This window comes from Equus quagga, chromosome 6, assembly GCF_021613505.1.
Source record: "Equus quagga isolate Etosha38 chromosome 6, UCLA_HA_Equagga_1.0, whole genome shotgun sequence".
Lineage (NCBI taxonomy): Eukaryota > Metazoa > Chordata > Mammalia > Perissodactyla > Equidae > Equus > Equus quagga.
In genome coordinates this window covers 67,070,007-67,085,822 of record NC_060272.1, presented here as the reverse complement: position 1 = coordinate 67,085,822, position 15,816 = coordinate 67,070,007, and the positions used below count along the sequence as shown (strand labels likewise).

Sequence of the window (15,816 nt, the reverse complement as noted above, 5' to 3'; positions counted from 1 at the left end):
ATGGAAATTGAGGTTCACAAGATATATATAAAAGAATGTTTACAGCAGCTTTCTTCTTAAAAGACAAAACCCAGAGAATGAATAACCAAAATGTAGTACTCCTCAACAATAAAGAGGAACAAACTACTGATACACCTAACAGAATTAATGAAATGGGTGAAAGAAGCCAGACTGAAGTGTACATATTGATGGTTCCATTTATATAAAGTTCTAGAACAAGCACAACAAAGCCATGGTGATAGAAAACAGAATGGTTAGTTGTCTCTGTGGGATGGGAAAGGATAGACCAGGAAAGAGCACCAGGTGATTTAAAATGTAGGTTTTATTATTAGTCAGGTATGGTGGGGCCGACAGATCAGGAGAAGACTGCCATTAAAAAGATAGTTTGTTACTAACAGTTCGCAAGAGGAGGGGGCACTTCACACCACACAGGGCCACATGGAGAAGCACCAGGGGCAGTTAGGAGGCAGAAAGAGTTGGAGAAAAACGTGGGCAAGAGCCTTTATTGTGGTTTCTGAGGGAAGGAATGGGCAAGGCGGGTAAGCAGGCTTAGGTCTGGCTAGCCTGAATAACTTCATCAGGCTCTGGGGTGTAGCGGCTGTCCCGAGTTGTCTGGTGCCCAGCCCTGAGGTGATTAGGGCAGGGGAATGTTGGCCTGAAGCATAACAGCTTAACAGAGGAGGCAGGTGTGGGCGGCCTCTGAATTGGTCAGTTTGCATATGGAAGGTGCGCTCTCAGGCAAATCATTTACTCTCTCTAAAAACTGGCTAGCCCTGGGAGAGGCAGTCTCCCCATGGTCAGTAAGGGCCCAGATGTCAAAACATCAGAACAAAAAGAGACACTTAATATACAAGGGAATATCTTAATATGACGGAAGTGTTGTAGTTTAGATGAGTGTAAGCATTTGTCTGCCTCCTACCCAACCCTGGTGCTTCCCTATGAGGCCGTGAGCCACAGTGTGGTGTACCCCTTTCTCCTGGGAACTGAGCAACAAACCATCTCTTCAAAACTCATCAAACCATAGACTCAGACACAAGCAACCCATCTCTTATAAACACTCACTTGATCTTCTTGATACCCATTGAAGGTAACTCTTTATCCTAAATTCTTTAATATTCCCAAGACTATGAAGTGTATCAGCAAATCTTATGGATCTAGCCTCTTTCACTGTGTCTTGAAATCTTTCTGGTTCTAACATCAAGGTTAGGAACTCGAGGCTAAGACAAGGCTGGGGAATAAGTAATAGTGGAGCAAATACGTAAGTAAAGTTTCATCCTTTGAAGTGACCTCTTCTGAGCAGAATTTCACTCAAGTCATATGTATTAGCTAAAAATATGTAATACGTCTGAAAGAAGATATTTGCAACATAGATATCTGGCAAAAGGCTAGTATACAGAATATATAACGAACTTCTAAAAATCAATTTAAAAAACCAAAAACACTGGGGCAGGCCCAGTGGCACAGTGGTTAAGTGCGCATGTTCCACTTCAGCGGCCCGGGGTTCACCGGTTCAGATCCCGGGTGCAGACGTGGCACTGCTTGGCAAGCCATGCTGTGGCAGGCATCCCACATATAAAAAAAAAAGTGGAGGAAGATGGGCATGGTTGTCAGCTCAGGACCAGCCTTCCTCAGCAAAAAGAGGAGGATTGGCGGCACATGCTAGCTCATGGCTAATCTTCCTCAAACAAAACAAAACAAAATAAAAACAGAAAAATCCAGTAAAAAGAGAAAAAAAATACACTTAAGATTTTATTGTATATTAATTTCATGGCATTTCATTGTATGTTAATTATGTCACAATTTTTGAAAAACTGAAAAAACAGAAGAATGAGAAGGAAAGGTTTAGTGAAACTTTTTGAAGGATCAGCTCAAATATCAGCTCAAAGAAGGAGGATAACAGGCTCCAGGGACTCCATATGGTCTTGTCTTTTCTTTTTCCTTTGTGTATAGAAGCAGCAACGGACAACACAGTTCACAGAGTGTGTTTTGTCTTTGTCATCTGCCACAGAAGCCAGCTTCAATACGACCCAATCCAACTAAGTCAGGAAAAGAATCAATCTGGTTTCATTCTTTCCCAGTTAAGAGTGATTCTGAGAGGCAGAAAGAGATCTGAAGCTCAAGGTCTTGGTCCCAACTAAGTCTTTGGGTCTCTCCTCTGTATAAATGTGTCTCAAGCAAACAAGAACTCACAGAGAAAGGTCTCTTGGCCAGATATGACTTGGCACCTTCTGAGAACTTCCTGTTCTACCTTCCTTGAATTTCTAGTACTTGACTAGCCCTGAAAAAGCCTTCATTTGTGAGATACCATGGCGAAGCTCACTTTCACTTCTTTTCAAGTGAGTAGACATCCTGAAAACTATTAAACCACATCATTTCAGACTTCTGGTCACACAAACAAAATGATGGCATCCCTTTGAAAAATACATACTTTACCAAGATAAAGAAATATTTATGTATTTAAAACGTATAATGAAAGGGAATTCACCAAGAATATTGAAATTATGTAGCTAATTTTTATTAATCTATTCTGATAAAGAAAACAGAGATGTTAGAGCTGTTTAAAAAAGAAATTCTCAAATGCAAATATTCAAAACCACCAGCTGGGATCATTATTTCCTTAACATTAGCAAACATCATGTTACCCTATGCTGCTTACAAACAAAAAAGAGCAAAACAAAACAAAAAAGACCAAACCTATGTAAAGCGGATGATTGGGAGGAAGAGGAGCAGGAAAGGAAACAGACTAGAAGAATCAGTTTCAAGATTCACAGGCATAATCAGAAGCGTTAAGAGGAAGAAAAGGTAAAAAAATAATTAGTTATATGGATGAATTGTTCACTTTCTGGTATCTCTCAAGCAAATCTCTAAAGGGGAATAGAGGGGGTCCTGGCTACAGCTTTTCTTTTGGGGAAACAAAGATTTCCAGCCCTTAAATAATGCAACAGGGGTGGAGACCCCCAAAGTATCTTTTTAGTCTACCAGGTGTGGTTCTCAGATTTTAGTTTTCATCAATCATTAAAATTGAAAAATAAAAACAACACAGAGCTTTGCGGGACCAATAAAGGATCGCCAAAGTTAGATCTGGACATGAAAAGTAATGAAAGAAAGGTACCATCTCCCAACATCATTTTGTTGGAATCACTTACTAATATCACAATTTTCACACCAAATAAAGTATGAAAAACAATCTTAGAATATGAATTGTATAATATGTAGCTTTAAAAATCCTCATTGCACTGCATTTTTCTCCTTTCACTGCAGATCAGTGACCTCTACAGAAGAGCACTGGTCAGCAGGCCTGCAGTCTTCACTTGGCCAAAGCAGCAGACTTGTGAGTGAAGTCCTTTGGCACCAGACTAGCCCATTCACCAGCACATCTTATCAAGCCCCAAACCCCATCTTCCCATTAATCTTTGGCAGATAACAGAGGCCATTTGGCAGAATTCGCTCAACTTCCTCCTCCTTTCTGGTCGCCATCAAAAGACTCATCTTCATCCACACTTAGCTTTAGCTCCTTCTCTCTATTTTCAGTAGAAGAGGTATTCTTTCACCTGGTTCTAGATTCTGAAGACTTCTGCCACCTCAGAAATAGGCTAAATCCATCACCAACCCCACTCCCCAGCAGGAGGGGATTAAAATTCTTTGACATCCCTCCCACTGAGAAGTGGGGTCTAAGTACCCTTGCCTTGGATCTGGGTAGGCTCTGTGACCTCTTTGACCAATAGCATATGATAGAAGTGGCACTGGGCCATCTTCTGGTTCCAGGCCTTAAGAGACTGGCAGTTCCTTCTTCCTGTCTCTTGGAACACTCTCTCTAGGACGCCTGGGCTGCCATGTAAGAAGTCTGACAACCCTGATACTACCATGTTGGAGAAGCTTCAGTTGACAGCGCCAGCTGAGCTTAGCCTTCCAGCCATCCCTGCAAAGGCTCCAGATGGAACGCCTTGCACTTTCCTGACTAGACCATCCACCAGCTGAATACTACTAAGTGACTTCAATTAATGTCATGTAGGCAGAAGAATTGCCTAGCTGAGCTCTGCTCAAACTGCTAACCCATAAAACCATGTATCAAGCCAATAAATTTTGGGTTCATTTTTTTTGCAGCCACAGATAACCAGAACATAAGTATCTTCAAGAATTCTGTCTCTCTTCCAGCTATATTCTTCTGGAATATAAATATAAACATGCTCAAGTCTGGCTCAGTCTTATCAAAATTTCTCATTTTATCCTAAATTCCCTTTTACGTACCAAACATCTTCATTTTCTCTTTCATTTCATCTATGCTCCCACCTGTCATTTTCCATCTTTCTGCAATGGTGCTTCTTCCCTAATCAGGCCAATAAATTATTTTTGCCTAGATGCATGACATTTAGGTTTAGTTAAATACAAATAATCAATTATCAGTTCTTACCTTACCTGATCTCTGTGTCATGTGATACTCTTTCCTTTAGGAAACTCTTTTCTTCCCTAGTCTCAATACCATACCATCTTGGTTTTCTTCTTATCTTCCTAGTAACTCTTTTTCCCCTGATTTCTTCTCTGCTGCCTGTACCTTAAATATTGAGATTTTCCCCAACGTTCTTTTTTCCACTTATTTCTTCCCTATATGATTTTCAAAGTCATCATATCCATTCCTGCATCCACTATGTCAAATAGATGCTGTATGGTGAGAGCTCTAAGTCTATATTTCTAGCCTAGATCTTTCTCTAGAACCTAAGGGCCAACTCCTGACTGGACAGAACCATTTAAACCCGGAGGTGTTCAAACTCAACAAGAGAAAAATTCACCCCCCACCCACTAACGGATTGCCATTCTACTGTACTTCCCAGTCAGTCAATGGTATCAATATCCACTTGGATGTTACTCTTGACTCCTCGTTCAGCCATGCTCATACTGATTCTATCCACTTAATATCTCTGGGATTGGCTTATTCCTTGCTATCCCATTTCTAACACCATAGTCCAGGATTTCATCATTTCTCATTACAGACTCCACTGACCTCCAGATTCAATCCACTCTTTAACATCCTGCTACAGTGTTCATTACCTCATCACTCCTTTGTTAAAATCCTTCAGTGTCCCTCCCAATGAATGGTTCAGATTCAAATTCAAATTCCTTAACATGACATACCCAGCCCTTACCAACTACCTCTCAGTTCTTGCCTCTCCCCATTTGTGCCCTTATAGTACATGGCAATACTTACAGTTCCATAAATTCACTTTGTTAGATTACCAGCCTCTGTACCTGCTACCCCTGCCATAGGAAACATCCTTGCCCGACTTCTAAGCCAAATTAATAGTGACTTTTTGTTTAAAGCTCAATTTAGCCATCATCTTCTTAAGAAAGCCCTCCTGGCCGCCTTATTCTGTCTTAGGTAACTTTCCTGGTATGCTTACTGTATGTTCGTCTTGATGATGACATTTATTAAAACAAAAAATAGCCTATTTAGAAGTCTGTCTGAGCACTAGACTAAGACATCCTTGAAGACAAGGGTTTATTTTTTATCTCAGTTCTTGAATCATGTTCTGGCATATAGTAGATACTTATAGATATTTGGTGAGTGAGTAAATAAATGAGTGAGTGGCATGTATTTAGTTGTCAGATTTACTAGTTTCACATAGACTTTTAACAATATTACAAAAAATTATGAAATTCATCAAAATAATCTCTTCCTACAAAGGAATAATGCTAAAAAAGGGCTTATCATAATTCACCTTCTCAGCTTTTCCTTGCTTGAATGAAGAAGAGAAATCTTTTTGCTTTTCTCAAAATCTGACAATGGAGCCTTTAGTTCAAGCCCAAAGTCATTTCTTAGAGATTCAGAGCTGGAAATGAGAGAAATCATATTGTGCATTTAAGAGGAATATTCTCAGGTAATGTTAAACAAAAGCACAGATACACTATCAAAGGGCACCTCTCGAAGTCTCTTGCTTCATAGAAAGGTGCAGTAAATATCAAAGCACTTTACCTTTCATATTGGGACAAGATATTTTATTTCAAAATTTCAAAAGAATTTATTAGCAAGATCTTCATAAATTCAATGATGGATCAAAATTCTAAAATATACTGAAAAAGAATAACAGATACAGGGGAGTAAAATATTCTGACCCTACTGATTACAACTATCCCAAATTATCTGATTGCATCTAAAGGAATTACAGGAAAAAAGCAGAAAGGACGAGAGGGTCAAGATGCACCATTCCAACTTGATCAGCAAAGGGCAGGTTCCCCCCATTTAAAAATGTGTCATTTAATGAACATTTTTCTAGAACTTCTCCAAGCATTTTGATTGATTTTTAAAAACAATATTTCCCCAGTAAATTTACAAACTAATATTATCTCCTTTATCCGAAGGGACATAACTTGATTTGAAAATCTACGTTTATTTATAGTGGTAGGATTCTGAGGAAAAACAAAGAAAGATTCTAGATGAGGAGGGCTCCAAAAAGTAGTTGCAAGTAATACAAAAAAATTATCAAGTCTTCCAAAACCCTTCCCCACCTCATATCCCAGAGAAGGTGTAATACAGTACAGTCATGCAGCCCTTAACGGCAGGGTGTGCTCTGAGAAATGTGTTTCGAGGTGATTTTGTCATTGTGTCAACATCATAGAGTGTACTTACACAAACCTAGATGACACAGCCCACTACACACCTAGGCTATATGGCACTAATCTTACGGGGCCACTGTCGTATATGTGGACTCCTGTTGACAGAAACATCGCTACGTGGTGTGTGACTGTAAATCTCTTTGAGGTTATAATGTTAAATAAAATCAAGAAAGCTGTTGACATCTCTGCACTACTTAAACGAGCGCATCTTTGGTTTAACCATACTTAGTGGTTGCCAAGTCTCTACCTTGTTCAAAATAGTAGATGGTCACATTTCTACAAATAGTTGGTCACATTCTACAAATTCCAGAAGTGACTGACTCAAAATTCCCATCATCATCACTCATATCCTCAGCAGTTATGCGCTATTTAAAACCTCCTTGGAAATCAGCAGAAAATGAAGTGAAGAACTTCACAAAAATTGAATTTTTATAGACATACAATGCTAGCATTGGAAGGTCTGACCCCCAGTTCAACTGCCTATCCAACAGAGGGTTGTTTTCAGTAACTGAGGGAACAGGTTCATGAGCTCAAAAAAGACTTCAGGGAGAAGCTTAGTGCTAGATGGATAAGAGCTGAGGCTGCTCTTCTCTGTTTAAATACTGAGGTTATATGTAAAAGTTTTGTTTGAAGATTCCACTCTTAAAAACGTTTGAACACCACTACTATTATTTAACTTTGACTAGTGATAACCTAGACTCTAACACACCCAGTGATGGGAAACTTACTACCTTACAATTCACCCCGCTCCCCTGTGGTCAACTCTCATTGTTAGGAAGTGCTTCCTTACAGTGTGTTGAATGCTTCTGTGATGTGTTCCCATAGTCCCAGCTCAGGATTCTGAAATACAGAAAAACTTGCATCCCTCTTCCACAAAATAGCCTATTTTTTCTTTTGTATCACCCCCCACCCTCCCCACCCAGCACTTGAGCTAGGGTTCCACCATCAATAAGTTCTTCAGAAATTTTTTTAATTAAATGTACACAGTAAAAATTGCTATTATGAAAAAAGTGAAAAAAAACCTAACCAAGCAAAGAGATCAGTAGAAAAATATCCCAGGTGTTCGCTGCAGGACTTCTGCAGGGACAATCCAAGTTCTTCCGGCTTCACAGAATTTTCATTCTTCACTGAAAGTTTTAAAAGGGACCATTTTAATTCTAAAATCATTGATGGGGATGATGTTAATCACACATACAAGCCCCAATTAAAAGCAATTCTCACTTTTTACTCAGATTTTACAAAGCAGTATTTTTAAAACATTAAGTATTTTATAGATTTCAGCCTGTGAAGCATAAAACCACCCAGGTTAGAAAGAAAAATTAAAATAATACATACTATTTACCCCAGGACATCCTCTTTCAACAAGATTCTAGTGACTTAGCGATAAGTGTGCACAAAACACATTCAACTGAGTTCACTTCTTAAGTTCTTATTCACAGGTGAACAGCAGAAACAGAAAATATGTATGAGTCTTAGTAAGCAGCTGCCTTGTTAAAATATGGGATCTGATGGTTTTGTTGGTTTTCTTTTTGCAGCTGCTCATCCTCAGAGCAAAGATGAGATGAGTGGAAGCAGACATGGTTATGACCAATGGGAAGGGTGCTAGACAGGTGGTAATGAGCAGCTGCTCTATTTCCACTGAGAAAAATAAGAAGAGGTGACAACAAGGACTTTGGTCACCACCACTAGCCATTTCCAGGAAGAACTCTGACACTGCAAGGGCTGGGAGCCATCGGAATGTTGAAAAACAGACTCACTAATCTTCCCTGAATATTAAAAAAGAACATAAAAAAAAAGGAGAGGTGTACTGAATCCTGTATCATCCGGAGAATGCACTTACAGAGAACAATCCTGAAAGCGTCTTTCAGGCCTATTTTAAGAAAAATTTCATCTTAATTTTAAAAGATTTCCTAGCTGGTATCCCAGACCTATAAATAAATAATATAAGACCATAAATAGCCAATGTCCAACAATGATTCCAGTAGAATTTAATTCTAGAAATTGCAGTCTGTCCTTTTACAAACCAAATTAAAGCTAATTTAATTAGCTTAAGTGTTTAGATGCTGGTGATACGCATAATACAATATAGGTGAAGAGTTTAGAAATGTGAGGTCTAATTGAAGGATTGACATTAATTATCTGTGTCTAAAAATCTAAAACAGAAAGGATAACTACCTTATTAACTTAAAGAAGTAAAATAATTTATATGCAAGTATTTGCAAAGCAGAAAGTACGATATAAATGAAGGTTAGTGGCCCTTGCTTTTAGACAATCATAAGATGATAGCAGGATTGATTCTATCTGAATGACTAAGAAACGATGGTGAGTAGCTAGGCCACCAAAAACAAAGTAACACAATCTCTCCACTAGAAAAAAAAAAAATCTATGCCTACCACCCTACTCTATTTGTCCTTGTGCAACACATTTTAAACTGTGAAGATGTAAATTTTTTCCTCACAGGTAGAGAACATATGTTTCTCTTTATTTTATTTGCACTTGTTTTCTTCAGACTGTAAATAGCAGGGGTTACATGTTCTTTACAGTATACAGCAAACAGTTAATCCTTAGCAAATGAACGGCATACGTGGAAAACCAACCATAAAAGGTATAAATATAGTTTTTGTAGAATTTTTCAAACTTTTGGAAATTTGTTTTGCACTCACCAGTATTTGAGAAATATGTTTTCCAGTATTTTACCACAATACTCATTTTTTCCATTGTCAGTGGTTCAGTTAAAGTAATATCAGCTCCGTGCCCTGAAATACAACCTAAGAATCTTTGCGTTAAACACTGACCTTATATGATTTCTCTTTGGAGGAAAAACAAATAATGCATCCAGCAGGCACATACCTTTAAAATTTTCAGGGATTATAAAAACAAACAGCAAATGTGTATTTTTCTTCTTGCCAAGTCTAAGAGGAAAAAAAAGTTAATATGAAAGAAAAATCATCATTCCAAAACTTGGGATTCAATAGTTTAGCTAATGAGGAACTAAATTAGAGTGATTTTCATTATATCTTAGAATTTAAACTGATGGCATTAATATGGAAATTTAGTAAAAGTAGCATCTCGAATCAGTGAGGGAAAAGATTTTTTTTTTTTTTTTTTTACAGCTTATAAGGAAAGGGACTATATTTTCATTTCATACAACTGCATAAGGAGAATTCTGAAGTGAGTGGCTGGGATGGGCAGGACAGTCACAGATTAATTGAGAAATGCAAGGGAGGGGGAGACTCTCCTGAAACTAATATTTACTCTGTTTAAAGCTTTATTTATAATAGATGTTTAAGGCTCTCTGTTTCAGTTTAACGGGCAAGGAAATCTAAATTCTGAGTCTTTACTCAAACCCACGGCTTCCCTGAGCAGAAGTTCACTCTGTTAATAAGAAGAGTCTTTCTGTGATTCGTATCTATGGCCCACTAACGCCTGGTTCTTTACAACTGGGGAAAGAGTAAATGAGAGAATAGGCGATGTTTTAAAAATAAACTTTTAGAATAATTTTATATTAACAGAAAAAAATATGAAAATAGGAGAGAGTTCCCATACATCCTGAACTCAATTTCCTGTATTGCTAACATCTAACATTAGCATGGCACATTTTTCACAATTAATGAGCCAATATTGATACATTATTATTAATTTAAGTTCATACTTTATTCAGATTTCCTCAGTGTTTACATAACATACTCTTTTGTTCTGTTCCAGGATCCCATTATATTTAGTCATCATGTCTCCTAGGCTCCCCAGGACTGTGACACTTTTGCTAACCTTGTTTTTGATGATCTTGACAGTTTTGAGAATACTACTCAGGTATTAGGTGGAATGTAAGATGGACCACTTTTATTCTTGCTTTAAGAAAAATGAGCCTAACTCTTAAGCAGATTCTTGATCTAACTACCAGTTTACAAGCAATTTAAGGAAAAGAATATTTTAAAGAATGTTATGGGGAGGAAATCAGCAAAATCCAGCATGTGGGAAATTCTATAAGACAAATGACTGCTTTTTTAAAACATATATAAATAAAGAGCAAGACAAAATGAATAAAACAGAAGGAAGGGAACATTAAATCCTGATTTATACAAACTCCCAGTTTAAAAAAGAAATCGTAAGATAATACAAAAGAAATTTGAATACAATTGGATACAATTGGATATTTGACAATATTAAGGAATTGTTATGAATTTTTAGGTGTGATATTGGTATTGTGGTTATTTTTTTTAAGACTCCTTATCTTAGAGAGGTATCTATTAAACTATTTATGCATGAAAGGAAATGAAGTCTTAGATTTGCTTTAGAGTGATCCACCAGTGAGCAGGGGTGAGAGGGAGGAGAAGGAGGTGTGGGAGAGGGCAGAGATGGAGTAAGACTGGCCATCTGTTGATAACTATTAAAGTGGCATTATGGGTATATGGAAGTTCATTACACTATTGTCTCCACTTTTATATGCTTGAAAATTTCCTAAATAAAACAAAAAAAAATTGGGGCATTATTTTTAACTACACTTAGGAGTCCAGTAAGTTGGAATTTCTGATAATTTGATGGATACTGAGCATTAGCATTAGCTAAAAGAAAATGATTTTCCAAGGAGAATATTACTGTGAACCAGAATTTAACAAGAACAGCTAAAACTGCTTAAGAAAAACAAACTATTCTTAAATCTATAAAGCATCATTTATTAGTGTGTGGTTATACATTGTTATTATTTAGTCTTTAAAGCAAGACCTGGAAGAACCCCGACTGCATAATATTGTTAGGTTATCTTATATATGCATTTGAAAGTAAATTTATATTATTCTGTATTCTAAATTACATTATATATAATTTATATATCTGAGTCAACTATATTGAGAACCTACCCTGTGCTAAGCTCCAGAGAATATCGTCAACAGACAGAAAGACAAGGTCCCTGATCTCAAGGAGTTACGGTTTCTTGGGGAGGACAGACATTGAACAAATTACCATAGATAATTAATTAAGTGGCCAAATATTTGTGCCCAGTGCTGTGAAGGAAAGCCATACGGTCCAATGGGAGCACATGGGCACCAACGTGCTCTGCCGCCTCAGAGAGGCTCCCAGGCAGAAATGCCTCAGCAGCTGGCTAGGAGTTTGCCACATGAAAGTTAGGGACTGGGAGAAGGGCAGGAAGCAGATAAGCAATAAAGTACATTCTGGGCAAAGGGAAGAGCAGGTGCATAGGCCTTGGGGTGTAGAGAACAGGTGAGTTTGAGAAAGTGAAGATGTTCAAGATGGCCCTAGCACAGAGCGTCTGATGGAGACACATCTAAGATGAGACCAGAGAGGTAGATAGGGCTGGAGTCTGACTACAGTAGGCCTCTTAGGCCAAATTAAAGATTTGGTATTTAATTAAAATGAGCAATATGAAACTATTAAACTTGGGAGTAACATGATTATATTTACATTTTAGAAAGACCACTCTGCCTATGGTAGGATGGATTGACAAGGGTGGCACAGGGTGGATTTGAGAGAACATATTGTGATTATCCAGGCAAGAGCTGATGGTAGAAAGGAGTAACATAACCAAGAACTTCCTCTAAAAAAGAAATAACTCACGATATTTACTAAGTTAATTACTTCACATAAGCAGGATATTGCTAAAATTCACCCAGTTGAGGTCTATTCAGGCTTAATTCTGTTCTATGAATTCTGAGGAGTTTGGGCTGAAAGAGAAGAAAGGAAAGAATGAATGGTTTCTATAAGGAAATGAGAAGCTCAGGCAGAAGTACTACCATCAAAATAGGCCTATGTGAGAGGGAGGACAGGATTTGACTGAGTGTGGTGGCAAGAGAGTCATATTAGTATGTTGGGGTGGGTGGCATGGTGGGAATGGAGTGACAAGAATGACACCTACCACAATGTAAGCATTTCATATATATTTTTTAAGTGATAAAAAAGTGTGGGGTATAATGGAGGTATGGATAAGAGGATGAGGAAAGAGAGGTAGAAGAGAAAAGTGCACTGAACAGACAGGATCACTGAAAGAAACTTATTGGGTAGTTTAGTCCAACTTTTGAAATAAAAATACTTTGCAGATTCACAAAAAAATTAATTATCATAAGTTTAAAAAGTCTAGAATCAGAAGATTTTTTAAAAAACCGATTCTTTGCTTTCAGAAATAGTCCTGTGTCTATTTTTTTAAATTTTATAAGTTGATTTTACTGACATGAAAATAAGTTAGATTTGGATATATGGATTTATATGCCCTCACGAATTTTGAATTTCAAGCCTTACATCAGACAGTTGGAATTCCTGGACTTTTTGCCATTAGCACAGAATCAATTACCAACCCAAACACTTCCCCTGCCAGTGGAGCCCTAACTGTAGAGCTGGACAGGAACTCCAGTGATCAATGCAGTTCCCAGAATCCAACACTCTGGTCTGAAGCTCAGCTGCTCATTCACATTCTCTACAAATCAATAAGCTAAAAGAGTTTCTAATTTCCAGGATGACCAAAAAAAGGTCCTCTTTCTAATGAAACAGAATTGTTCCTTAAAACAAAACTAAGCAACACAAAAACAAAACAAAGATCCCCTTTATTCACCTCAACTAATGTCACTTTTTCTCCCATATACTAAAACCAAATTGCAGGTTCCGAGACCTTATGAGTACCTTTCTCAATTGAAGTCCCTTGGGTTTTAAAAAATTCGCAGTTCATTGGGGGACAACTCATTTCTCCTCAGGTTTCACAGAATACACGTTTAACTATCATGGTGGTTCCTGAGACTATACTCCACATACGAAATTGGATATTGATATTCTAGTGTCCATTCCTATGCCTGCCTCCGTTCTCTCTGGAACTGGGGGCAGCCATAAGCTCAAACTGCAACAGTACCCAATCCTGGTCTTGCCCCCACCCTCAGATTTGGTCCCTAGTAACTGAAAAAAAAAATGATCACACAGAAGTCTTTTGAGCTGAGTTGTACCCTTTGCTGACCAAAGAACCTCAGGAAAGTCCTTGCCTCTGAAATTTATCATCTAATCAGAGGACCAAAGCGTTCTTATATGTCCCTATAAAGCCAGAGGAAATTTCTAGAAGCAAAAAGACTTCAAGGGACAAAAGCCAGTGTCATGTTTGTGTTGCGGCCATCTTGAGTACAGTTACCCATTATGCTGTCTGTGGACCCAATGCAGCCACAATAACCTGGTGCCGCCTATTTGGGACTCGTAACAAATACTGTTGTTATTTACTTAATTAATTAAAAAAAAATTTTCGGTAAGAAAATTGAGAGTTCTACCATAAATATGTAAACACTGAGTTCACTTGCTATTAATAGGACACCTGTGATAAAATTTAGTGAGTCCTGAGAGTGTCCTCTGGTCAACAGTGAAGGCTGGTGCACCCTCCTCCCACTATGCTGTTTGTCAGAAGAACACCTTCTGTGAACCTCCTAAGTCAGCTTCACCGCATGACATGATGCTAGAAATGATAAAGATCTAGAATTTTCCTCAGTTCCTATTTACACCCACCATCGGTTTACAGAATAACGTTTTTAGTAAAACTACTTAGATGTTTTGTCGTTATTGTGTTGATTGTCAAGTGTTCAGGGGACTAGGTCATGCAAACTGGCTAATAAGACTTACTGAGTTGCACTGTCAGGTCAAGGATGTTTGGGAATTGCGGACGTAAAAGGACAATTTGTTAGATCCCCATGGCTCACAAGATTGGATTTTCTTAGGGAAAGAATAAGTTAACAGATTAGACAATGGAAACTACATGAGGAAAATGAAATCAGATCCAAATTTGATTTGTAGACTGAGCAGATGGAACCACATTCCGCATTCTTTTCCTATTGCTGAACTGCTCTGAGCTCGTGAGAATCACAGAATTTTAAGAACTGTAGAGACGTTTCATGGAACAGAAAATCACAATTTCAGACAGGATCCACACAATGTTGATGGATTTGAAACGTATTTTAATTTTGTTTTCCTAAAGATTGGCACCTGAGCTAACATCTGTTGCCCATCTTTTTTTTTTCCCTCTTCTCCTCCCCAAAGCCCCCCAGTACATAGAAGTATATTCTAGCTGTAGATCTTCTGGTTGTGCTGTGTGGGACGCCACCTCAGCATGGCCTGATGAGCGGTGCCACATCCGCGCCCAGGATCTGCACTGGCGAAACCCGGGGCCGCCGAAGTGGAGCACATGAACTTAACCACTCAGCCACGGGGCTGGCCCCCATATTTCAATTTTTTGTACCTGTCTTTGGAAGATAAAGTGTCAGGATGTACCTGAATTATCAAGTATCTGCCCTTTGAGTGTGGCTCAATTTTGAGAGCTCACTTAAGCCAAGAGTCAACTATCTCTGGAATTCTGGAGCCAAGCATAGGAACCCAAGACTATCTTAAAACGTTTTACCACTGGGTAGTGTTTGAGTTCATCTGGCTCAACAAAAATGTGTTCATGAAATGAAACCAAATTGGGGAGTACTATTAAGAAAGTTACCCTACAACTGAGATGCACTATAATTCTTGAGAATATCAGTCTGTAAAGTACCAATATTTTTATGAATTGTTAAAAGTGATCAATGATTAGCTCAAAGCAGAAAACTAGTTTTTCTAGAAGAAGAAATTTTCTCTTTTTTAGTGAGGAAGATTGGTCCTGAGCTAACATCTTTGCTGATCTTCCCGTTTTTTTTTTTTGAGGAAGATTAGCCCTGAGCTAACTATTGCCAATCCTCCTCTTCTTGCTGAGGAAGCCTGGTCCTGAGCTAACATCTGTGCCCATCTTCCTCTACTTTACATGTGGGACGCCTACCACAGCATGGCGTGCAAAGCGGTGCCATGTCCGCACCTGGGATCCGAACCAGCAAACCCCAGGCCGCTGAGAAGCAGAACGAGTGTACTTAACCGCTGTGCCACCGGCCCGGCCTCAATCTTCCCCTTTTTGCATGGGGAAGATTGTCCCTGAGCTAACATCTGTGCCAGTCTTCTTCTATTTTGTATGGGGGATGCTGCCACAGAATGGCTTGATGAATGGTGTAGGTCTGCACCCGGGATTCAAACCTGCACACCCCAGGACGCCAAAGTAAAGTGTGTGCACTTAACCTCTATGCCACTGGGCTGGCCTCTATAAGAATAAATTTGAGAATCTTTTTAAGAAAGTTTCTGACATTTTATTCCAAAATAAACCCAATGGTACAGTTATCAGGCTATACTTCATTCTTATTTTCAATAGAAATCCATGTATCTTAA

General features: G+C 38.4%; 1 protein-coding gene across 1 annotated transcript in view; it reads right to left on the bottom strand.

Annotated features, from left to right (window-relative positions):
- Nucleotides 1-15,816, bottom strand: part of SOHLH2 (spermatogenesis and oogenesis specific basic helix-loop-helix 2) — a 140,418-nt gene that overhangs the window by 20,024 nt on the left and 104,578 nt on the right. Inside the window, exons 10-13 of the mRNA XM_046663734.1 lie at nt 9,460-9,521; nt 9,273-9,377; nt 7,637-7,736; nt 5,715-5,825 (exon numbers count right to left, since the gene is read on the bottom strand). Of these exons, the coding sequence (XP_046519690.1) occupies nt 5,715-5,825; nt 7,637-7,736; nt 9,273-9,377; nt 9,460-9,521 (378 nt within the window). The remainder of the gene's footprint in view (nt 1-5,714; nt 5,826-7,636; nt 7,737-9,272; nt 9,378-9,459; nt 9,522-15,816) is intronic.